The 26,416-nt window shown below is 34.3% G+C and overlaps 1 protein-coding gene across 1 annotated transcript; it reads right to left on the minus strand.

The window, feature by feature from the left end:
- Positions 1-2,463: 2,463 nt before the first annotated feature.
- DCK (deoxycytidine kinase) lies at positions 2,464-25,320 on the minus strand. Its single transcript, XM_016132946.2, has 7 exons — positions 24,941-25,320; positions 19,226-19,341; positions 9,198-9,391; positions 8,055-8,202; positions 6,383-6,498; positions 5,711-5,801; positions 2,464-4,054 (listed from the first exon to the last, which is right to left on the minus strand). Exons 1-7 carry the CDS (start codon positions 25,029-25,031, stop codon positions 4,028-4,030), a joined length of 783 nt encoding a protein of 260 aa, XP_015988432.1. The 5' UTR covers positions 25,032-25,320; the 3' UTR covers positions 2,464-4,027.
- Positions 25,321-26,416: the final 1,096 nt, after the last annotated feature.

The raw sequence follows: 26,416 nt of genomic DNA on the forward strand, positions 1-26,416 counted from the left end.
TTAACTTGAAATGGATCATAGGCCTACATGAAACATATAATTATAAAATTCCAAGAGAATAACTGGGAAAATTAAGGTGACCTTGGGTAAAGCAGTGACTTTTAAGATACAATGCAAGGTATGATCCATAAAAGTAATTGATAAGCTGAATTTTATTAAAATTAAAAACTTCTGCTCTGCAAAGAACAATGTCAAAGAGTAAGATAAACCACAGATTGGGAGCAAGTATTTGCAAAAGACACATTCGATAAAGGACTTTCTAAAATATTCAAAAAATTCTTAAAACTCAGTAAGAAAATGAACCCAATTAAAAAATGGGCAAAAAGACCTTAAGACACTTCACCAAAGATATACAGATGGCAAGTAAACGTATGAAATGATGGTTAACATTGTATGTCATTAAGGAATTGCAAACTAAAATGAGATATAACCACATATCTATTTGAATGGTGCAAATTCAAACCACTGACACCACCAAATGCTGGCAAGAATGTGAAGCAACTGGACCTCTCATTTATTGCTGGTAGGAAGGCAAAATGGTGTAACCATTTTGGGAGACATTCTGGCAAGTGTCTTAGAAACCTATACACACTCTCTCCATATGATCTAGCAGTTATGCTACTTGGTATTTGCCCAAATGAACTGAAAACTTGTATTCACACAAAAATTTGCACTAAGATGTATATAGCAGCTTTATTCACATTTGCCAAAACTTGGAAGTACCCAACACGTTCTTCAGTAGGTAAGTGGATAAACTGGTATATTCAGACAACAGAATATTATTTGGCACTAAAAAGTAATGAGTTATAAAGTCATGAAAGGACAGGGAGGAAATTAAACACAAATCACTAAGTGAAAAATGTCAATCTGAGGCTATATACTGAATGATTCCAAATATATGACATTCTAAAAAAGGCAAAACAACTATGGAGACAATAAAAAGATTAGTGGTTGAAAATACATTAGGGTGGCGGGGGGTGGGGTGGATGGACAAAGCATGCAGAGGACTTTTAGGGCAAACTATTTCATATGGTGCTACAATGGTGGATACATGTGATTATTCACTTATCAAAACCCATAGAATGTACAACAGTGAATAAACCCTAATGTAAATTATGGACTTTGAGTGATAATGATTTATCAATGTAGGTTTATTGAATATAACAAATGTACCATTCTATAGTATGGGAAATACTGATAATGAAGAAGGCTGTGCAAGTGCAGGGGCAGAGACTATATGAAAACTCTGTACTCTCTCCTCGATTTTGCTGCAAACTTAATTGAAAACTGCTCTAAAAGAAATAAAGTCTATTTGAAAAAAAGTTTTTTTAAAAAAAAGATAAGACTGCTAAAATCCAAATAAGTCCTGTAATTCAGTTAATAGCAGTATACCAAAGTCTTGCTAATATACTATGGTTAAGCAAAATGTTATCATTGAGGAAACTGGGTGATGGGTATGCAGAAATTCTATTTTGCAACTTTTAAGGACTCAAAAATTATTTCAAAATTTAAAAATTTTAAAAAGAGATAAAAATTTGTCAAGTGTGGAAGGCTATTATTTATTAAGATTTGTAAACACTTGAAGAAACTTAGCATTTTTCTTGAGGTAATAAGATTTACGACTCTATGTAAAAAACACTTTGGAACTCCGTGTCCTATAAAATATGAGACCTAATTTCTAGGGGGCTCAGTATATACACTCCTCTAAGTTTCAGGTATAGAGGATGAGAACTTCTGAATGAGGGAAATAAGTCTTATACAATTAACTTAGAAGAGCAAACTATAAAACCAGTACATAAACCCTGATGGAAGATGATCTAATAAAGGAAACAGGATCCAAGAGATAATGCAGACAGACCACTAGGCTCAATACTCTTGTGTCTATCCAATGGTAAGCTTCTTTTCAATTCTATGGATTTAAAGAATCATTAAACATTTTTAAAGGTTACTGAAAATCTCTGAATTATGTCTCCACTTAGAATCAGTGTAATTCTATAAACTACTGTTCCTTTTTTATATTCATTATTTTTGTTCAAAAATAAATTCTATTCTAAAAGATAATCATTTCAATGAATATAGCAACATTATAGTTCATAAGATTTATGCTTAGTTATTAAGCAAATATTTAATTTAGTAAACAAATTGATGCATATAAAATCAAAACAAAAAACCCATACAACATCATGAGACAGTTTAAATATTTACAGTGATTATAAGTTTTATGTGTGTGTGTGATTATAGATTTGAAATGCAGATTCCCTTTCAAAGATCGGGGCATCCAGACTGTTTAACCCACTAAATTATCATCTTTGAATATCATGAAACCCAAAACAAAAGATGACATTTTAAAAAGGAAAATGATAGCTTCAAAGTAAAAACGACTCTCCCCTCATTTTAAAAACACAGAATTTTTCTAAAATGTCAAGTAGAAAGGGTAAGTACCTAGAAAAAACACTTCGCATCTTAACTAAGCAAACTTGAAAAGAATCTTTAATTATATACAGAACTAAAATAAATCCATGCAGATTTTTAAAAATTATAACTGCTCTTTTGCCTTCTTTATTTATATTTCCTTATAGTCAAAAAAATGATGTTTTCAAGATACGTAACATATAAAGCAGAATCATTTTTATCAGTAATTTCTCTTAAAGGAGGAGGAAAATAAAACTTAAGGTATAACTCTATAGAAAAGCGAAGCAAACTATGAAGTGAAGAATAATCATGATGTTCTCCAAGTAGAAATGTGTGAGTATAAAATAGCCGGCTGCCTAAGCAATCCAGACAGTGGAGAAAGCAGGATGAGGCAGGAAACAACAGCTGGGACTAAACAGACTAAACTGTTAAGATCATTTACCTTTTCTTCAGGATCTCTTTTGACTTCTCATGAAGTATAAAGGTAATGAAAGACTATGCATTCCCAGGGCAGAGTCAATAAAAAATAAAATGGCAAAACTTATCCCTCACTTTGTTCCACTAACATTTTACCTATTAATATAAGAAATGTAGGAAAACTTTACTGGTACCTCAAATGATTTAAAGACAATCATAGTTTAAACCAATCTCTTAACTATAATAGTAACATTCCATTCTAATAAAATGGTGTGAGAAGGGAGAAAGCAGATAGCTATTTTAAGCTCCATATAAATCTTTTACTCGTGTAATAACCTTCAGTTACCTTTTAAATACAGAAACATTTCCTCTTTAATCATCTAAAATCACATGCAAAAAGATGAAGTCTAGCACAGATGTAGAAAAAAAGGCAGGAAAAGGACTAAATGACATAAGAAGGGTTATACCATTATAAACTGGAAACAAAGACTAACCTGCTCCTCTAGAAATATGTTACAAAAACACACTAATAAATATCGGTGAAGTGATTAAATACTAAACCTGATCTTATTGGCCACATAAATTAAGGTGGAAGGGGTGATACTTGACCAAAGGTACTTAAAATAAAACTTGAATCCTTCTTCTAGAAGATTCCTTAAATTCCACTTTCAACTTTTTGCACTAATTTACACAGGCCACATTACCATTTACTATGTAACATTATAGAGTTTCCAGTTAAGAAACTGGTTGTCAGTGAGATGGGGAGCACCAGGGGGAAAAAAAGCCAGTCTGCTGAAGTGGACAACAGAGGGCAAAGACAGAAGGAAGGTGGGTCATTTATGATGTAATTTAGCCTATACACTGATTGTGGAACCATCTACCTACATCCAGACTTTTGTAATGAGATAACTAAATGTCTTTGTTTAAACCAAAAAAAAAAAAAAGAAAAGAAAAGAAAAGAAAAGAAAAGAAAAGAAAAGAAAAGAAAAGAAAAGAAAAGAAAAGAGAGGAAGGAAGGAAGGAAGGAAGAAACTAGTTGCAAACTTCTGTATAGGATTTATCAAAAACATTTTTTTCTTGGAACAAAAGTAGTTAAAAATTTGGATTTTCTAAAACGAGTTGAATGATTATGAAGCTACATAGATACACAAAGCTGAAGTATCTGGAATCATTTCGCTGCCTGTAGGCTTCAATAAGATCACAAAGTGCTCAAAAATTCTTTGACCTGAAGGGAGGAAAAATATATTAATATAATTATTTGACTAATTTGAGATATCTAATATTCATCCTCATTTAAAGGTATACAACTATAAAAGTAACTATCATAAAGCCATAGCATTTACTTTCAAAAGATATATTAATACTTTAGTAGTAAAAGATGAGTGAGCTAAAATGTCATTATAGGAGTGATTATGTTAAGATTAATAGTTCTATAACATCTATAACCTAATTTTATAATCTTTAATTTTATAATCTCTTTATAATACCATAGACCACTAATACATGTAGCTTTAGCTTTGGTTTAAACAACTCTGAAGGTTCTGATATGTAACAGATCTGTAATTTTTCTAAAGCACAAATCTGATTCATGTATACACTCTGTAATGTTAATGTATGAGGAAAGGTCATACAAACAGTGAATAAACCTAGCCAATCAACATCACAGCAACAAGATTCTGTTCTCTACATATTCTAAACACACAGTAATTCTCCTGAAGAGGCAAAGATTATTGCTTCATAAAAATACTTAAAAAAGAAAGCCAACTGCTAACATTAATGAAAATAGAAATAATACAAAATGATGGTTTTTAGTCAGAATACAGAAGTGTTAGATAAAATTTTAAAAAGCAGTATTACAGTTTTATTCAGTTAAAAGGATAGTTGGATATTAGTACTTCAATGGCTGACAATTTATTTTAATAGTATAAGTGAGTTCTATCCTATATTTTTAACATCATTTATAGTATGAAGAGGTCATTTGAATTGTCCAGCTATGCTTTACTTTATATCATGAGAAAAATAACTATATGCTAGGGTAGTTATCTACAAATGTTGAGATTTTTGAAATTCTTGAGATAGAGCCCTTACGAATGTCAAGTACCTATTATAGTAAATAGCAGACATTTTGTGTAGGAGAAAAATCAAATTTCTCTCAAAAATAAAAAACATGTGGCTTCTTCTTTAGATCTCAGATCACTAATTAATATGGATATAGGAATATTTGTTATTTAATTCCCATTACCATTCTCTCTCAAGTGTTCATCAGTAGGTTTTCTCCCAGTCCCTTTATCAATATGGGCACCAATCACTTAAGAGAATACAGTCAATTCCCAAATACCTGGGGGATAGATTAACTGATTAAGACAATGGCTCAGTGATTAGCCAATGACAATTCCGTATTGACAAGGTCCCAAATAAAACTAAAAATTTTAAATCTTTTAATCTCAAGATTTTAACTAATATAAAAATGCATGAGATCCATAGTTTACAATTTCAAATGTCTTCCACATTGAATTTCATTGAAAAAAAATAAATTTAATTTCACAATTAGTTTATTATTCAAATATCTAAAGAGTGGTAGTATACGGAAGAGGGGAAGAGGAAAAAGCAGATAAGCAGGTGAGCAATGTTAATGTGATTATCTCTATATTACAGAAAAAGGGTCTAAAGGATAAAGAAGCTCTTTAAGCTAAGGCCAGAAAGCTAGAATTTGAAGTTAAGATTAGAATGTAAACAGTCTAAATCCTTTTAAAGCTCTTAATATCCCTTAATGTAACTTTATGTAATCTTTTGTTAGAAAATCATCTTCTTACAAGTTAGAATACTTTTTTAGACAAGACAAAACAAATAATAGTTTATAGCTTATAGTGTATAAATCTACCCTTTCAACCAGACTGTCGTGTTTATCTTTAAAGTCTTCATTAACATCCAGTGTTAAGATAGGCACCTCTTGTAGATAATCAAAGTTGGTTCTGTTTAAAGAGAGATGAACAAAATTAGAAAAAGCAATAAATAAAAGAGAAACATTAAAAACTCATTATTATATCATCACTAAAAAATCAAAATGTTGTCAATCATTTGTTCAAGAAGGCCACTCTGAGGCTCAGAGTTTGTCCAAGGTCACACACTAATAAGAGACTGGTTTGAACCAAAATCTGACTAGTAGCAAACTCTATACTCAACAACTATGCTATACTACCTCCCAAGTCTTGATCTTAAGAAACAAAACTGAAATACCTTATCTTAAAATACTCTCTGAGAGTACCTAAATAATATACGGAGATTTCCTACTTTATGACTTACTGTGAAATTCCATATATGACACTGTCAATACCACTGGGGCAGGTTAGCTATAAAAACTTTAAAGAAATGGATCTAATTGCAATACAAAAATGAAAATCCACACCTCATTCTGAGAGATACTATATACTAATAAATAAAATGGGTAAAAATAAAAAATTATAAGTGCTGTACATTTTTTTATTAAAATTTGATAAAGATTGATAAAATTTGACTTAAAAATGAGTAGTAAATAAGAAAAAGGAAGTCTTACTTCAGTGTTCTATGCAGGAGCCAGCTTTCATGCTTAGAGTGAAGCTTTTCTAAATATTCAAGAGGAATGCCTTGTTCTTCATTTCTTCCCCGTAAATATATTCTACTCAAGCATTTCTACAAGCAAGCAATAAAAAGGGAGGTGGGGGGGAAGAACAATTATTTTTGTATGCTGCCATTAAAATTTTCTCTCTAGCATCTCTTTAGTTATGGGGCCAAAATCTCTATTTATTCCTTATAGAAAGTTAAAATAGTTCATTTTCCCCTCCTGGTACTTTTCAACCAGTTGATGGCTCTACACCGAGTAGTACTTGAAAAGGAAGTTCTAATAAGTCTACCAACTTTGGGCATCCATAATCGAAATATTCCATCTAAAATAAAGTTGGTAAAAAAAAAAAAAAAAAGTTCAGCAAAAATCTGTGCTTCTAAGTTTACTATAAATCCTCTTTTTAGATAATTAAATGATCCTCTAATCAAACTACATCATAATTGATATTAATGAAAGTTTCTTGTTAGACTTTAAGATACTAACTTTCATGAATGTTTCTAAAAGAAATAAATTATTAGCATTCTTTGTTCTTTCATCTATGCATTTACTATTTTTGTAATTAAAACAAAAAATTATTTTCAAAAATATAAAAGTAATTTCAAAATTATTATTGTTAAATTCTGGCTCACTTGCTATTAGAAGATGAATAATATCATCACTTGAAGTCAGAAACCTAGTTTCTTTGAAAATTCAGCTTCAATACAACACTGTATTCTTTCAAGCTAGAAATCATAACATACTCATCAGAGCCTATTTTGTGACTTAGGGAAGAAATTGAAATAAAAAAGGAAAAAATGGAAATGGCAAGCACCAAAACCAAATTTCTTAATATACGTAAGCTCTCATTCGGGTTAGGTTTATGAAAGGTATACACTTGGTTTTCCTTGGTTCACTACGTAATTTTATATGTAAACAACAGCTATGTTATAACCTATCATGTAAAGCAGTGATCCCCAACTCCCAGGCATTACCACCTCAGCTCCACCTCAAATCATCCGGCATTAGATTCCCAGCATTAGTTCCTGGTGCCAAAAAAGCTGGGGACCACTGATGTAAGGCATATTTTCAGGTAAGATCCCTTAACTGAAAATGCCAAGAGTCTGCTAAGTCTCTTCTAAATTGTAGCTGCTACCACCCACCCATTCAAAGTCAAAACCATAAAAAAATTTCTTGAAATGGACCTCCTGCCAACTTTGTCATTCATTCAACAAATATTTACTGGGCTCCTACTGTGTATCCAGGCCTTGTTCTAGGCACTGGAAATTCAACAGTAATTAAAATACTCAAAGTCCCACCATGAAGTGTATAGTCTAAGAGTTGCTTAAATAAGTTTCTTCATCTAGCTGTAATAGATAAGAGATCTTGCAAAAGAAGAAATAATGAAGAATAGAACTGCAGAAAAACAGAGAAGAGCCTAAAAGAGCAACTTGCCAAATCTGGGCTTCTAGTTTGCTGAGAAAATAGAATGCTTTTATTTAGACAGTTATGAGTTTCTAATTTGGAGGTAGGGGAGTGGGTGGGGAGTGGACTTAAACTAAATTGCCTTTACTGCATACCACTGAAAAGATTTCTAAATATTACTTTAAATTTTCATTGGAACAAACAAATATTTATGGAGTCTCACCTCTGGAGTGGCTCGAAGATAAATGATTCCATCCAGTTCAAGGCTTTGGCCAAACTGGTTATTCAACCAGTCATGCCAGTCTTGATAAATGGTCCACTCTGTTTCATTCATGCAGTCAGATTCATACAAGTTGGATGCAAAAATATACCTGAAAGACGGTCTACATCAACACATAAATCCTTTCCAAAAAGTACAAATTAATAGAAAATAGAAAATGATCCGTTAAATGGACATGGAACATTCTTCTAAAACCCATGGGAGATAATGCCTTAGATGGTAGATAAAAACGATACGAGTATCCCCAACTACAGGATATATGTTCTTGGCCAGTAGTTCTTAAAAGTGTGGTGTTAGGGCCTCTGGTAGTCCCCAAGACCCTTTTGGGGGTTCTGTGAGAGGCCAGATTACTTTATATACTCTACTTCAACCAAAAGAACATACTACAATGGATTGAATATAGAAGCATAAATGGGAATCTAGCTATCCTTTATTAAGTCAGACACAGAGATCACAAAAGATGTAAAATAATGCTACTCTTCTCACAAATTTTGTCTTGAAAAAATATAATTTTCACTGATGTTATTTATAATAATATGTAATGGGTTTATTATTACTAATTTTAAGTAAATGGTTTTTTCTATTTCTCAATATTAATTTCTAATAACGTAAATATCAATAAAAAAAACAAAGTTCTTTGGGCTCCTTGGTAATTATTAAAAATGGAAAGGGGTCCTGAGACCAAAAGTTTGAGAACCTCTGTTCTGAGCTACACGTTAAAAAAATCTTTTTATAAGCAGGGTAATTTTTGATCTCCTTGCTCCCAGTGAGTCTAGAATATAGGTTCAGATTTAACCAGAGCAGATTTTTAGGAGGGTTGAAGAAAAAAAAAAAACTGTCTATAATTTTGAATGAGATGGCCACCATATTCCCAATAGTTTCCATGGAATCTAGGGATTATAAACACTAGAACTGCCCTAATGCCCTTAGTACCAAAGTGCTGAAGGTATTAAATGTCATTTTCCATCTCAAATTCAGCCTCTATTACTTTGATTCCCAGGAAACAGAAAAAAAAAAAAAAAAGAAAGAAAAGTATAGTTCTAAGCCAGGGTTCTCAACAGATAAGCACGAGGCATATTTACGTACCTGTCACTATACACAGATCGTTCAAAAAATAATACAGGTTTCTCTGCATCTTTGAGCTTGCCATTGAGAGAGGCAAGCTGAGATCGTATTCGGCTGAGGCAGGCATATGACTGGAAGGTATAAGACCATCGTTCAGGTTTCTCATACATCATCTGAAGAACATTCCCACCACTTTTCTGAGATGTTGTCAGTTCCTATGTTGAATATGAATAAACAAAAAGCAAAGTTAATGATCAATAGGATTATTTTAATTTTTTAAAGGGAAGTTGGATAAACAAATGTATCATGATTAGCAAAACCAAAATGAGTAAGTCCTTTTCTTCCTGCTCTTTCCCACTATATTTTTCAGGCTGTCTAAGATCTGAAAGAATTTGAAAAGCTAGCTTAACCACCAATTCCTCAGATCTTTTTTACAAGAAGTCACAAATAGCCTATGGCAGAAATTATTTGTTTGGCCCAAATGGGACTTTAAAAATAATTTAGAATTAGTTGTCAATATTTAAAAGCTAGATCATTTCACATATCTGGATTTGTATCTTCTTTTTTAAAAATGGGAAAGCCAAGCAATACTGGGCCTTTATTGCCTCTTCGTAAAAATCAGCTAGAGCCAAGTCAAACAAGCTTCCATTAGGTGGGACATATGCTCTCTAGTTCATTAATCCCATCATTCCCTGTTGATTCTCACAACAGGCCTGATTTATGTGTTTAGATGCCTAGACCCATTCAGCATTCAAATCTGTGACCCTAACTTTTTAAGAAAACAGAATAGATCCTCTCTGAAATTTTGATTCGATAATCATTCTTAGAATCAGTATTTTCAGTGTTACGAGAAAAAAAAATAAAATAAAAAATCAAATAAAATCTCTATAATCTTATATCTGAATTGGAAATAGCATCAGGAACTCATGAATTATTTTACTTTCAATAAAATATGTTTTCCTAGCTCTGTCCATCAAAAGGCATATAAATAATGATAACACTGTAAAAATAAACATAAATGCCACTCAGATTATGATCTCTAAATATCATTTCCCACCAAAGGAGTTAAGGTCACCATAGCTGACTCCAGGTATGAGGTACAAGATGAGCTTAACATATTTTGTTTAGGGAAACAAACTATCACAGACTACTGAGTTTGTGCCAAGGGCAAGGGAGTCAACACGAAGAGACTTCCACTGGTCAAAATAAGTGGAAGGCAAAAATCCATAAATTCATAATACTAAAGGAAACCGGAAAACAAATAAAAAACAACTCTCTAGTCATAGTTGGAGGTTGCTAGGGCACCAATTAATTATTCTGAAAATTTGTAAGAGACAAAAAATCAAACATTTTATTCTGGCCCTTTCTATACAAATGTTCTTGCAATACCTAATGATACATTGGATTGGGGCACAATTAGCAATTGATGCTAAAATCTTCAGAGAAAAGATGAAAGGGAATTTTATAATATATGAATTAGGCTGACAAAACCTGAACGGATTGATCAATTTTAACATCACAAAAGACATCCTGATGGAATATGAAAGAAAATACATACATCACCTAAGAAGTCTTGCCAAAAATGAACTGAAATTAATCTAATCAAGCCTATAAAAGAACTACAAATTTATAGAAAATATAGGAACTTCAGAAACATGTTAAATTATACCACAGTGATGCCTCAGCGAAAACCAGAATGAGATAAATCATACAGGGACAAATGAACCAGTTTCTTCAATTATTATATTGCAAAGAAAAAAAAAAAGAATGACCAATAGATTAAAATTTAAAAGACATATTAACCAAACATAATGGATAAACCTTCTTTGACTCTTATTTTCAACAAACTGTAAAGAACTATATGAGACAACAGGGAAATATAAACACAGACTGGATGTGATAATGCCAAAAAAATTACTAATTTTTGACACTTTTTAAAAAAATAATCTTTATATCTAGAGTTCTCCTTACTGAACCTTTAATTTCTATCAATGAAGTAATATGCTATTTAGACCAAAGTGCAATATGGGAACCCCCAGGGAGTCCCTGAGATCTTGTCAGGGAGTCCACAAGGAAAAAAAAAAAACTGTTTCCATAATAAACATACTCTCTTTCATTCTCATTCTCTCATGAATGTATAGTTGTTTCCCAAAGACTACATTACATGTGTATGGTAGCAGTTCAAATACAGAAGCAGATATGAAAATTCAGCTTTTTCTATTAAGTCGTACATTAAAGAGATTTAGTCACTAATTTTTTTGTTTAGAAAAGTTATTTTTTATAAAAATGTTACATTACATATAACAGACTTATTACTGTGATTTTTAAATGAATTAGCTAATAAAGTTTTAAGTGTTTCAAGTTAAATTTCTAATACAGTAAATACTGATAGATCTAACTGACATAAAAGCTCTTTGGTTCCCCAAGCATAGACAATATAATAAGCTGTTCAGTTAAATAAATTAATATTAGCTTTCAAACGATGCTATCTCATGTCTTAAAATAATTAAGAATTCACAGGATTAATCTATTCAATATGATGCTATTTACCTCCTAAAAATTTCACATACGCAATATCTGCTTCAAATATCTTTATAAATAAATATAATATAGATATTCTGATAAATCTAAATAATTAATTTAGAAAAATATCCAATTAAAATCCTAATTTGAAGTATTATAAAAATGAAGCCTGATCAATATAATCAGTGAATGTGAAAAATACATCTTAAAGTTATTTCAAACTACAGTGCTCTCTGGAGAAAATAAAGTTGAACCAATTTCTTAACAAGTGATTTAAATGGTGAATTTATATAAACCATCCTCTCTGTGAATAAGAAAGAAGGCAAATACAGATTGAAAAGGGTAACTAAAATAAACAAGAGGTTAGCATGACTAGCTATAATTTAAAATGATGTGGACCAAGTGATGTGAACTAATAAGAAGATCAACTAAAGGTAAAAAAAGGAAAATTAAGATTATAGTTTAAACCAGAGTTCAAAACTGTTAAATTCATGTTGATAAATGTAGATGTACCCTTCGTATAACACTAACCTTTTGAGGAAAAATAATCACACATTCCACATAAAACTCGGTGATCTTAATTGCAGATCAAATACTGGATAAAATTAGGCATAATCTGACCCAATGAATAAAATTCTTATGTCTAAAAATTGTTAGCTCAGTCTCCAAATGGGATTACTTCACTTCCACTCAAGCTTTTAACAGAAATATGTATGAATACAGAGTTCTGTAACTATAATTTAAAAAATTCTTCTAAACTACTTTCTCCTACCTCTGAAAGCAATAAAATTATTTATTGCTCTTATGAAATATCACACATAAGCAAGGTCCTCCTGGGTACCCTCCAGTTTACCTTTCACACTTAAAAACTCCTGAGATACCTAGGCTGTAACTACTTGCTAATCTCTCTCCAATCACAGCCTCCACTAAAATATTTTACATAGCCAATTTCTTGTTAGATGTTTTTAAAAGAAGCTTGGTATTCTAAATGAATCTCTAAATTGTAATATATATAGGAAACAATTTTGAGCATCCAGGCTTTCCAAATCAAATAAGGGGTGAACAGAAAGAAGCCATTGAAATTTCTTCCTTTTTGTGACAGTATTGTCATTCTTTTTATATTAAAGTTGATTATATTGTGATAGAATATACTAGAATACTTTTGATATTAGAGTTGCCAGATTAAGAAAGAAAAAAAAAAAACCCAGGACCTCGAGTTAAATCTAAATTTCAGGTAAACAACAAATAATTCTTTAGTATACCTCCCAAATATTGTATATATTTTAACTGGCAACTCTATTTTATCTTATTAATGTTTTTAATACAATGCATTTTAATTTTCATTTTTTATTTAATTCTCACACAAGCTTGGTTTATCCTATTATCATTCCCATTTTACTGATAAGGAAAACAAAGTTTAGAAAAATTAAGGTGCTTGCTAGGTTACATGGCTAACTAGTAGCACAAGTAGTGAAGAGGAATATTCACCCAAAAGGCTAATCAGCTCCTTCTTCTGCTTCTGTTGATATGCTCACTGGATAAGCTGTACTCAAAATTAACCAGACTCATCTTTCCTTTTGCTTATTCAAAGCAACAAATTTAACTGCCTGTACCCCTTAGCAACTCCAGCGCTTTGTAATTGCCTACAACCCATAGCAGCTCCAGTGATTTGTAACTCTGTAACTATCTGCAACCCATAGCAACTCCTGCACTTTGTAACCATCTGAGGACAAATTAACGAATCAGCCCATGCCAAATATATTCTATATAAGGAATGTTGCAACTGAGCCCTGATCTTCAGAGCGCTAGCTCCGCTGGGACTGCCAGCAAATAAACTTGAGTTCTCCAACTCTCCAAGTACTGCTTGGTTTCTCACCAGTCTGATTTTTACAACTTTTATGCAACATTTCAGCTTATAAGTACTCAGATTATAGTGTATTATTGTGACAGCATGTGATGTAACTGAATTTTACCTACATGATTCTCTGTTTTTAACAGTTCAGATCCATTTTAGGAAAGAAAACAAAACCATTCTCAATTTTATCTTTATTAAAGAGGACATAGCCCCACATACCTTGGGATAGGTCAGTCACTCTCACTTCCTAATATTCCCTCTCTCTAAATTCTAGTGACCTAACAGTAATCCTTACTACACATGCCCAATCATACCAATAAACCTAATGTTTCTGTTTACAGGAACACATATTCCATTATTCTTGGCCCAGCTACAGTTGCTTTAGCAAAAAGAGCTCTCTTTTCTTCAGAGCCCAGAGAAGGGCTCTGAACATGCGTTTGTTGACAAGTCCTCCCTTTGTGGTTCAGGAATGATCATTTCTCTGTCAGAAAACAAAGGCCAACCTCTGCCCTAACAGGTGACTATCTTGAATATTATGTTTTTTAGAAGACGACAGTTTTATCTGTCACCTGCATTGGAGGGTCAAAGATTTATCAGACAAAAGGAAGAAATAGGGAGCTGTCTTTGTAGGTCTGTACAGTGGGCAAGGGATGTTTCATCAGCCTTTTGTGTAAAGTCAAGCTACATAAAGGTTCCATGTAAAGTTGAATAAAGTCTTTGATCATGTGATATGATTGCTTAATTCCCATTTTCTCTTCTAGTCCAAATAAACACACCTGAATGCTTCCTTGAAGTTAATGCTCAAAGTAGGTGGTTTTCCTCTAGAAAAAAAAAAAAAATCCGGAAGTGTAAATATTACAGCTGACCTCAAAGTTTCAGTTAAGAACTAAAAACCACATAAACACATGGCACTTTAAAGCAGAATTTAAATTACACACCACAAACCACATAATGAGGTGAATGTTCTTACCAAAACTGAAAAAAAATGTATAAAATGGCAAGAGGCTAACTGTCAAAAATTGGTCTGTTTAGAAAACTCCTAACAGATGATGAACCGAAATATGGGTGTAGTAACCTTCCCAAACTGCTTAAAGAATAAATTTATTTTTACAAGCATTCCATTAAAGAGCCTTTGTTAATTTAATTTTAAACTGACATTCCATTTATTCAGTATTCTCCAGGGAGAAAATGTTTCATACAAGTGAATATTTCCGCCTAAATTAAGTTTTCAACTAAACAAAATTTTATTTATTTAGTTATTTTCCTAGGGAGAAGACATTAATGTGTATTTTATTTTCCTACCACAGTACACATAGCATTTTGAAAATGACTCAGTACCAGAGACAACTTTATGAATAACGACTGTTGGATGTACGAAAGTTAGCAATGGAGTACAAGCCTCCATTCTACACTTAAAAATATATCAGGCACAAATTGTTCAAGTTGCTATTTGATCTTATACTAAATGAGCTCAAACTTGTATTACTTTTTAGTTCTTGTCTGTTTTTCAATTTTCCTATTTCTTCCTTTGATATCAGGTTGTCAACATGGCTGCCTCTTTACAGTCCCTCCCTTGACAGAAAATAAGTTTATTAGCTTTTGTCAAAAGTATAAGTAAATACTCTATGAATAAACCATATTTACCTTAAAGCACAACTTTGTGCCCTCCATTTTGGCCACACATGATTTGTTTCCTTCCTTGTTCTCAGCTATTTGTGTGTCCCTTATCCAGTACTTTTAACTATTGCAAACATTCCCTCTTCAAAAGAAAAGGTAGTTAAATTTGTGTTTTAAAAAGCATATTTTTATTATGTACTGTCATTTAAGTAAAGTTTGGCAAGTCTAAAATAATTTATAAAATTTTGACCAATTTACATGTATTTTAACAAAACTTTCTTGACCTTTCCTGGATGTCAGCTGTTCTTTCAAAGAGGGTCTAGATGAAAAAAACATAAGCATTTACCTGCAGCAAAAAAGACTCCAATGAAACAGAAAAACTAGGTCACATTAAATTTCTTTCAATAATGATACCAGATTTTAGGCACATTTCCTTATTTCTTCAAAAAGGAAATGGAGGATTATTTATTTTAAAACAAGTGAACTTCAAAATAGCTTGAAGAAGAAAAATAATATAAAAATACAGTGATGAAAAAAATGAAAAGTGATAAAGTGATACAGAGCCTTTCTGCTTTCTCCTTTTTGTACATTAAATTAACCAAAAAGGTAATTTAAGATCAATTTCTCATAAGTTACAGCTGATTTCATGGTAGGTGCCAGCACTCATCCAATGGCTTAATCTTATCTTAAATAATTTTTAAAAGTTTTTTCACTTCATTAAAGAAATTAGAGAGGCAGGATGGCAGTGGTGTCTTTGTATATATGGAATTCTCTGCAATACAAATGTTAATTTAAAACACAAAATTTAAGTCTTGGATCAGTCTGCTCTATCCCTGGTTAAATTATACCTGGCTTAAATGGCATGTTTTTTTTTTTTTTTTTTTTTTTTTAAAGAATGTGCTTAGGCATATGAGCACAAAAGGCATATTTACATTTTTCTAAAAGTTTATTTTTTTATGTCTTAGAAACAGAAAATAGAACATATTTGAAGACCTAATAAATTTCATCACTCAAAATATACCTTCATTAAGATAATGCATTTCAATTTGAATAATTATAATAATATCTACCATTTATTGTGTTTTATGCCAGGAACTATATGAAAAGCTTTACATACATTATCGAAATTTTATGAATCGTCATTGCTGACCCTATTTTTCAGATTAAAAAAGGGCCTCTAAAAGGTTGAATAATTCATTAATATCACTGTACACGGTAAGCAGCAAAGCTAGGATTCACACTTAGAACTGATTCAAAGCTATATTCTTTCCAACATGTTTCACTGCCATCAAACAGTGACATTATAACTATAAAACAACAGTTACATTTGATTTATTGAAGGGAGATATTTGGATACTATGTGGATAATTAACTTGGTGCCAGTGCTCTTTAATTTAATAATTTTATTGTAGACATGGATAATTTTACATAACTATACATGCAATAGAGAATTCACTAATGATGTAACAACATAAATTCACTAGCAAAAATACAACTGACTTATTTTTTAAAATAAAAATCATCATGAAAAACAATTTTTGTCTTTATCATCTGGGCTTTGTTGCACAAAGGATGGTTTTTACTACAGAAATACCTCACCAACATAACCATTAATTTAAAAATAAAACTCAACAACTTCCACATAAAGTAATTAAACATGATACTTTTTGAGTTTACATTTAAAAATAAATGTTAGGTACTTTTGTTTAGAAATATGTGTGTGGCAGATACTACTATATGTTCTCTAAAACCAGGTTCTTTTTCTTCCTGGACATACCACTAGGCTTTATTTTTCAGCCTCCCTATAGCTAATTGTGGCCATTTGACTCAGTTCTATCCAATGATTCCACTTATATGAACTATCTAAAGTAGCTGGATTCACAGATACGGAATATAGAATGGTGGTTAACAAAGGAGAATTGTTTGATGAATATAGTTTCAGTTCTACAAGTCCTACAACTCTACAAGTTCCAGAGATCTATTTTATAACTTTGTAAATATATTTAACACTATTCAACTGTACACTTAAAAATGGTTAAGATGGTAAAATTTATAATATGTGCTTTTACCACAATAAAAAAAGTTAATGACACAAAAAGATCACACATCTTTTATTTGGATTTCCCAATAAATCTCTCTTGCCTAAACACATAAGGTGGGGGGATTATGAGTAACTTTTATTCTGTTCCTGTAATTCGCATCTGTAATTCACTTCATGACAGAACACATTTTATACAAAACATGTTATTGCCAATATAAAGACAAACCAAAAATATCAAGATACAAAATCACTTACCTTTTAATTCTAGTCCAATCTGCAAACACTGAATTACATTCAATTAAAAAGAATCGGATCCACCAAACAAGGTAATTATAAACTAGCCAACGAAAATTATCAGGTGATTTCAGAAGGTATGAGTGGAAGTACTCTTTATCAAGTATTCCTAAATAATTTCCAAGAATGACTTATTAAAAAATATAGTGTTGTTTCACTGACAAGTATATTTTATCCCTTTTTTTTCTTAGTTACTAATTTTTCAGTGGCTTCTTAGTGGTAAATTACTTCACAATTAATAACAAAGCTCCCCCAAACAATTCTACTCAATGAGAAAATAGGAGAGAGCAGGGAAACCTCCCTAACAGTATGTATACCTCAAAAATAAGCTAAAAAGAAAGGATCAAATCCAAATCAAAGCTTTGGGCCTAAGTAATAACATAAATCATCAAACAAACCTTCAATATAAAGACTGATAATTATCTGGATGGTATGTTTTAAAGATAATCTTACCTTGGGAGAGGAAGGGGGGAAGATTACATCTTTTAGGTACTTAGCCTCATTATTTTGCTAAAATTGGTGGCAACTTATCAATAGTACAGCAATATTTCGGCCACTAGATGGCAGTTAAAAAAAAAAAAAGCTAAAACAAAAAACAAAAAACCCAAGCTAATCATGCACGTGGCAAGTTTATTTATGAAGGTACAGCCCAATTCTTCCAATTCTACAGCAACTGCCAAGAGGTATGATTAAATGGAGACTATCCAAAGTAGGGCTGGCCTCACAAAAGTTGGGTCTGAAGATAGTCTATTTCTCACTATTGACAGTCATCTAAGAAAGTTCATCTTTGGACAGTGGGTGATTTACTCTATAATCCCAAGGATTACATCAGGGATGGGTCTGAAGAAGGGATCCAAGATGAAGGAAGAAAATCTCATTTCTTGAGTTTAGTGGAGGTCCAGGAAAAAAGAAAATATCCAAAGATACAGGGAACCCATGCACTCACCACCACCTCACACCCCACACCCACTCCCAAATACTATTCTTACACCTGGACGTAGAGGATTTACAACACAGTAGCCCTCAGTACACACACAAAATTAAGCTATCAGAGAATGTGCCCCAAAATCCAATGAAGGTAACCATATTTAACAGCATGAAGACCTGACTAGATTATAGTAAACTGATGAACGTATATGTTAGTAATAATAAAAGCATCTGCATGGTAGTGTTAAAGAAAGGTCAGTTTGAAATCTTGACTCTAGTACACAGGAAGAAAATGGACCAGCTCATAAACGTGAGTATCAGATCCATGACGCCAATAAAGTCTCAAAATGGAGACAGATGCATCAATGTGTCATGGTCTGATAACATCAGTCATTGAGATAATGTAACTAACTCCCCGTTCTCTGATTCTAAGCTTAACAACTTTCTTATTTAAATTGTCTTCCCATATTAATACAATGTTTTCAACCTCTTCTCTCCAATATAACTAAACAGTTCAATATACTTTAACGTTAACAGTGATGCACTAGAGCAGTCATTTTTAATCAGGAAGCATCCACGTATTTAAATTCTCAAGAAATTATTTGTATTTTAAAATCACCCCAAATCCTTCAGATTCTTAAAAGTTCCTTCCACTGGTTGTGAAGGAACTTTAAGCAAGATTATAAAGTTTTATTAGAAAAGGAAAAACAAGCAAACACAAAACCCAAGAGATTAAATACTACTTTTCTCCAAACGGTTTTCATTTTATTTAGTTAAATTTTATTTTCATACCTGAAATTCATCTTGAACACTTTGAACATTGCACCATCTGGCAATAGGTTCAGGAACAACTTCCCAATCCTCGCAGACTTGTTTAAGGATATTCACAAACGTTGACTTCCCTGCAGCTATTGTGAGAGGAAAAGTAAAACTAAGGAAGGAAACTTACCAGGAAAAAAGCCTCGTCATCAATTTTTCAAAATTTATAAGTATGAATGGCATAAAACAACATTTCAGTCAATGATGGACCACATATACTATGATGGTTCTCTAAAGATTATAATGGAGCTGAAAAATTCCTATCACTTAGTGACACATAGCTGTCCTAACATTTTAGCACAAGGCATTAATCATGTTTGTGGTGATGCTGGACTGCCAGTCATATAAAAGTATAGCCATTCGATTATGTATAGTACATAACACTTGATGATAATAAATGACTATATTACTGGTTTATGTATTTACTATATATACTTTTTATGGTTATTTTAGAGTATATTTTTAGAGTATATTTTTTCTATTTATTAAAAAAAAAGAAAAACAGTATGCTGTGTTATGCTGGCAACAGCCTACTACATCTTGTGTTTAACACATCTTTTGAGTGCATGATTTTCTCTAGTGTTTGATTTATTCTCCTGTCACTTTGTACAGTAACATGTACAGACATATAGCCTAGGAGCAGTAGGCTATACCAACTATGTTTATGCACTGTATGATGGTCTAACAATGACAAAATCACCTAATAACACATTTCTCAGAACATATTCTCACCAACAGCAAACACAAAAAAACGAAACATTCAATTCCCTTACCTTTAACATTTGTTACTGTTTTTAGTTTGCCAAAACCATGGAAGAGAATTAAAAACCTGGTGGAATTTTAGGTAAGATGTTATGGCAGAAAAGAATCCTAGTCTTACACTCACTTTCCTTATCCAAGCAATGAGAGAAAACTTTGTGGGAAGTGGTTAAGGCTATTCTTCCATTAATGAGGTATGTGATTTGGGGTAAGTCACTGAACCTCTCTGAGCCTGTTTTCTCATAACATAATGGGGATAATCATAACACTCTCCTCATGGAAAGTGCTGTGATAAGCAATCACAGTGATAGTCATTCTAGGCTCTCACATTTTCAAAATTTTCCTATTGGCTTCATTCTCTCAGTTTAAAAACAAGTTTCTTCTCTAAAACTAATTTAGAAACAACCAAATAAACTATAACATTAATGTAAAGATGTATCCAATGCCTAAAGTTTTAGAATGGGAAATAGCATGATTATTATGACACTAATTATCATATGGCACCGTGGCTAACAACAATTATAAAAATATTTTTTGCAAAGCACTTCCTATAAGCAACAGCCATGTTTTCTCTGCTTCGCTTTCATGATTCTTGTACAGTGTGCATTCTAACCAACCCTTTTTTAAAAAAGTCATACATACTTTACTTCTCCCTGTTTATTCATTAGTTTCTGAGACAGTGGGGATGGGGATAGTTCAGGTGTAATCAGAACATATTACATTCACTATTTTTAAATTACTCAGGAATACATTTTATTTAGTAATAGGAAAAGTCCTGACCTAGAATTTAACAGGGTGTAGCAATGACAATGACACCACACCCTTCCCATCTGAAGTCACCAAATGTGGTTATAGTAGACACCTCTAGTCAGCATAATGTGCTCTCTCGCATACGCTTTTGCGCTCTCGCTCGCTCTCTCTCTCTCTCTCTCTCTCTCTCTCTCTCTCTCTCTCTCCATACACACATACATACACACATAAACATATAAAAAGCAACTTCTGTATGCTTGTAAGCAAAGCCTCCTCTTCCTTATAAATGGGATCCAAAGGGGGCAAAAGAACTTACCTTTGACTTATAGATCTATATTCAAATCTAGGACATTAAAAAGGGCAATAGAAAAAAAAGAAAAACTGGAAGAACTTTAAAAGATCACATATAGAGGGAAAAGGTTGGGGGGTAGAGATCAATAAGAAGGTAACAACACACAGAGAACAGGTGAGAAGCAAAACACAAAAGTCATATTATCACCACAAGATAGGAGAAAAACTTTTAAGGATAAATGGGATGACCATTAGATCTAATCATGGGGAAAACACTTGTGACCATAGATGTGGTGTGGAGAGAGTAAGCACAGGAAGTGTAAGACATTTAGAAAAATAATAAGTGGAAGCATATAAATGATCACCAGACATTCATCAAGCTAGATGAAGAAGGAAAGGAAAACATGATGCTCAGAAAAAATCACCCAAGGAACACATTAAAGAATCAGGTTATCAGCTAGAGTCTGAAAGCACCTAAGTCTAGAGCATTCAGCTTTCTTCTGATATTGCCTACAAACAGAAAAAGTTTATGTAGCCATACTTGGAAATGTTAAAGTAGTAAAAGTTGCATTTAATTCAAGCAGAATAACAACAGTTATCTATAGTTCCAAGTCTGACTAATATCCAGTTCCTTACATTTTTTGGAAGAAATGGGAAGCTAGAAAATAGACTAATAAATTAGTTTTCTATGAAAGCAAAGAAGAACAAGAACCAAGGACATTGATATTAATATTTCAAAAAGTCACGGAACCTAACAAGAGTACTAATGCCAAGTAGGCGCTACAATGCCAAAAGTTCTGCACATATTATTACAATGAGGGAAACATGTAAAGCCTCCATAAATCTAACATAAGGGAGCATTTTAGTAACAAAAGAACATGAGACAATGGGTTAAATGAATATAAAACTAAAATGACCAGTTAAGTTTCAAATTCTAGAAAGAATAGAGGAATCAGAAAATAGTCTTCTGCACAAAGATTAGCAATTTGTACATTTATAGCTGACAAATAAGGTAGAGGGTACACATGAACAACAGTGCAAGAGCAATAACAGACAAAGCTTGCGTCAGGAAAGACAAAAAGTGGTAAGGAATATACCCCATCTAAATATCAAATTGTTATCTTACAGAAGAAACATAGGCCCAGTGTTAACAGATCTTCAGTTTTCAAGAGAAGTCAAGAACCTTCAGTTTATGAGAATCTCAAAAAATTTTAATAATAACAACAACTTTTTCTTCAAATCTGTGCAGGCCAATATTGTACAAATGTGGGCTATCAGTTTGCAACTTCTTCCAGTGTAGGTACAAGGGAAGTCAGAGAAGAATTTTAAGCAGGTGCTAACACAATAACACTAGTCCCCCTTTATCTGCAAGGGATTCTTTCCCAGATACCCACCCGGTGGATGCCTGAAACTGCAGATAGTACCAAACCCTATAAATACAGTTGACCCTTGAACAGTGTGGGAGTTTGGGGCACCAACTCCCTACCTCCGCAGTCAAAAACCTATCTATTACTTTTGACTCCCTAAAAATTTAACTATTCCAGGACCCCCACAGAACCCAAAATCTGTGGATACTCAAGTCCTTTATATAAAATGGCACAGTAAAATGCATACAGTTAGCCTTCAGCATTCGTGGATTCCCAACTGTGGAACAAAAATACTATTTGAATCCATATTGTCTAAGGGTCAGCTGTACTGTCTTCTCCTATACATACATACACTTTATAGCTTCTCTTTGGCATATCCAAATTGCCGGCATCATTATTCTTGTGCTTTAGGGACATCATTACGTAAAATAAGGGTACTTGAATACAAGCACTCTGATCCATGATAGTCAAACTGATAATAAAGATGGCTACTACAGACTAAAGAGGCGGCTAGCATATATATTGCAGAAATACACCAAACAAAGGGATGATTCATATCCTGGGGGTGTGAATAGGTATAGCATGAGATTGCATCATGCTGCTCAGAATGGTGTACAATTTAAAAGTATGGACTGTTTATTCTGGAATTTTCCATTTAATATTTTCAGTTCATGGCTGACTGCAGGTAACTGAAACCACGAAAAGTGAAACCATGGATAAGAGGGGGCTAATATACATTTGTATATAGAAATACTGCTCTGGAAGTAGTTAAGAGAAACTGGAGATAGACCGACATTAGAAAATTACTTCAAATGTAGGATAATGAAAGATTCTGGAAGGGAAGTAAATTTCTAGATAGGTTATGTTACCTAACTGGATTTAATAAAGGGGAAGGGGATTAACTCATTGTGATACTGATCTGAGAGTTTGTTCATACAAATTTACTTTTGAAATGGCTTTGTTCAACAACTTTCTGTCTTTATATATATAGTCTTTTTTTATCCAAAAAGTAGCTGTGAGGAATCAGTAGTAAACACCTTCAAAGAACCTATCCTAAGAGGAAATGAATCTACTATATGTGATCCTAGAAAAATACAGACGTTAGGGGTACTGATCATCACACAGTAGAAAATCCAGGTATGATTTTTGACTCCTCAAAAATTTAAGTTGTCCCTTGGTATCCAGAATCCATGGATGCTCATGTCCCTACATAAAATGGCTTAGATCAATGCATACAGTCAGCCCTCTGCATCCAGACTCCCAACCACAGATGATAAACAGTACAGGTATTTATTGGGGGGGGGGGGAATTCCTGTATAAGTGGACCCATGCAGTTCAAATCTGATTGTTCAAGGGTCAAGTGAAAATGGATCTTTTCCACTGGTGCCTTAATACCAGAGCAATGAAACAAGATGTCTTCTTTGAGGGTATATTCAGTTTTTTTCCATTCCTTGGAATGCTGCTAAAGTATCCGTTTGTCTTGCCTTTTAAAGTATTTTGAATTCAAGAATTAAAAAACATTTGCTGTATGCATGAGTGGACAGTACCTAACTTGGAAACCAAAAAATTCTTTCAAAACAGGAAGTATCAGGCATCAGTTTCCTGTGGTAAGAAATATATAATAGGAAGTTCAGATGCATCTTGAGAAATGACATGCATGGTGTGGCCTGTCCCCATTTGGGGAAAGAACAGAAACAGTAATAGTCTTTGGATCATAACCTAAGGTTTATTTGGATATAGGGTAGAGAGTGAAAAACTTCGTTAAAACACTCTTTCCTTGTACTTGAATGTTTATAGCAGTTTTATTCATAATCGCTAAAACTTGGGAACAATCTAATTTCCACAACTGGGGAAGGTAATACCTGTGGTATAACCATACAGTGGAACACTACTCAGCGATTTAAGAAAAACTACCTAAATGACATTCTAGAAAAGGCAAAACTGACAGGGACAGAAATGAAATCTGTGGTTGTTAGGGGACAGGAAGGGAGAGAAGGCTGACTATAAAGGAGCAGGAAGGAACTTTTTGAGGTGATGGAAATGTTCTGAATCCTGATGATGGTGGCGGTAAAGTGACATTATTATGTTTGTCAAGCTAACAGAAGAGTACAGCTAAATAAGGGTAATTTAACGTGTATAAATTTCACCCCCAAGTACTGACACACGCACACACACACGCACACCTCAAACAAAACAAAACAAACAAAAAGGCCTTTCCCTTTGCGGGATCCCAGCAAAGAGGACGAATCAAGCTGAAAGCGCGCCTCAAAGGCCGAGAGGCCTCTGCGCTGCCTGATAACCAGGGGGCCGCCGACACCTTCGGTGCACCGGAGGGGGGCTCGGGAGAGCAGGGAAGGATGCTGTTGGCAGGAAGGGTATTCGAAGCCAAGGCTACATGCACACAGCCAGACTGGAAGGAAAGCCCTCACTGAGGAGCATCACAGAGACGTGCAAATTGGGCACTTCAGCCACTGCCGGGATTCTCCTTGCTATGGACGCAACATTTTCCGGGGTTCCTTACCGATGTTCCCTTCGATGGAAATTTTCTTGATGTGAGTCCCCTCAGAGCTGGTCACAGGAGATAGGCAGCTCCTCTTCGGTGGGGTGGCCATTCCCCGTTTTGTGGTGGCCCCGACACGTCAGGAAGGGGAAGGGATGGCTGGGAAGTGGCCACAGGTGTCTGGGCCGCTGCCGTCGCCCACCGCGGCCTTACCTGCAGGCTGGACTCGGGTCGGTCGGAGGCTCTCCCGCCAGGTCTCCGAATTTGATTTTCGCGCGCGGAGGCAGCGGCCGACGGGGGCGGGCCTGTGGCGGGGCCGCCCGCCCAGCGGAGAAGCCACGCCCCGACCCTCTCCGAAGCCTGCAGTATCTTTTCGGACCCCTCGGCTGCTGTCGGCCCCGTCCCGGGCCTCTGCGCGCGCGCCCGGCACGTCGGGTCACGCGGCAGCAGGGGGCGGGGCTGCGCGCGCGACGGCGCGCCTCTGCCCGGGACGCCGGCGCGGGGTGCGGCTCCTGGGCGTTGTGGGAACCAAGGGCGAGCGCTCAAGGTCGAAGAGCAGCCGAGGCCGGAGGGCGCCTGACGGCAAAGAGTGTCGCCTGCTCTAGCCACCTGGAGCGGGCCAGGCTGGGCTTTGGAGAACTCAACTCTCCGGTACGGCTTGTGGAGAAAACATAAACAGAGCGTCTGGACAGAATTGGTTGAACTTGAAACTTGCAACTTGGCAGGGGAGAAGCAATGTGTAATAGAAAAATGAAACGGATTACCCTATGTACTCAGCCTGGAGGACGACCATCACCCAGTCACTGTTTCGAGCTCTTCTCATGAATTAACTAATAATCCAGTGCTGGAGATTCCACAGCCCCATTTGTCAGTGAGGAAGAGGCTGTTGTTCAAAGTCAGTAAGTAGAACTTGGGTGAGAATTTAAGTAGTCAGATACCACCCCACAGATAGCCTTTCTGATATATCATACCCTCTTCTTTGGTTTGTATGCCCATTTATGCTGAAGGGGAGCAAAATATGCCACCTCAAAATAGGCACTTTGGCATATTGATTTCGTATTAAAAGTATATGAGAAACAGCTGTTGCAAGGACACTCTGAACCTCCTTTGTCTCCCCTGAAAGGAGCTAAATCTCCCTTGTGAAAGGTAGCCTCCCTGTATTAGGACAGAGGCACCCTTATCACCAGAGAGAAAATTTAGGGCAAAGCTGGCTGTGTAAACAAACCTTGTTATGTCTTTCTTCACCGATTTACTACCCCAAGCCCAAATTCTTTGCCTTGTAAGTTCTTCACAAATTTATCTAAATAGAAGATATAAAAGCTTCCTGCTTTGCTCACTTCTTCAGCCTCATATTTTTATGGGACACCATACAAACGAATTTGTTTTTCTCCTGTTAATCTGTTTAATAGATTAGCCAAAAGACGGGAAGATTTTTCCACTTACCTACAATGCTGTGTACAAGCTACCATGCTTGGGTAGGTTTCTGTTCAGAATGAC

Source organism: Rousettus aegyptiacus, unplaced genomic scaffold, assembly GCF_014176215.1.
Source record: "Rousettus aegyptiacus isolate mRouAeg1 unplaced genomic scaffold, mRouAeg1.p scaffold_m13_p_10, whole genome shotgun sequence".
NCBI classification, from domain to species: domain Eukaryota; kingdom Metazoa; phylum Chordata; class Mammalia; order Chiroptera; family Pteropodidae; genus Rousettus; species Rousettus aegyptiacus.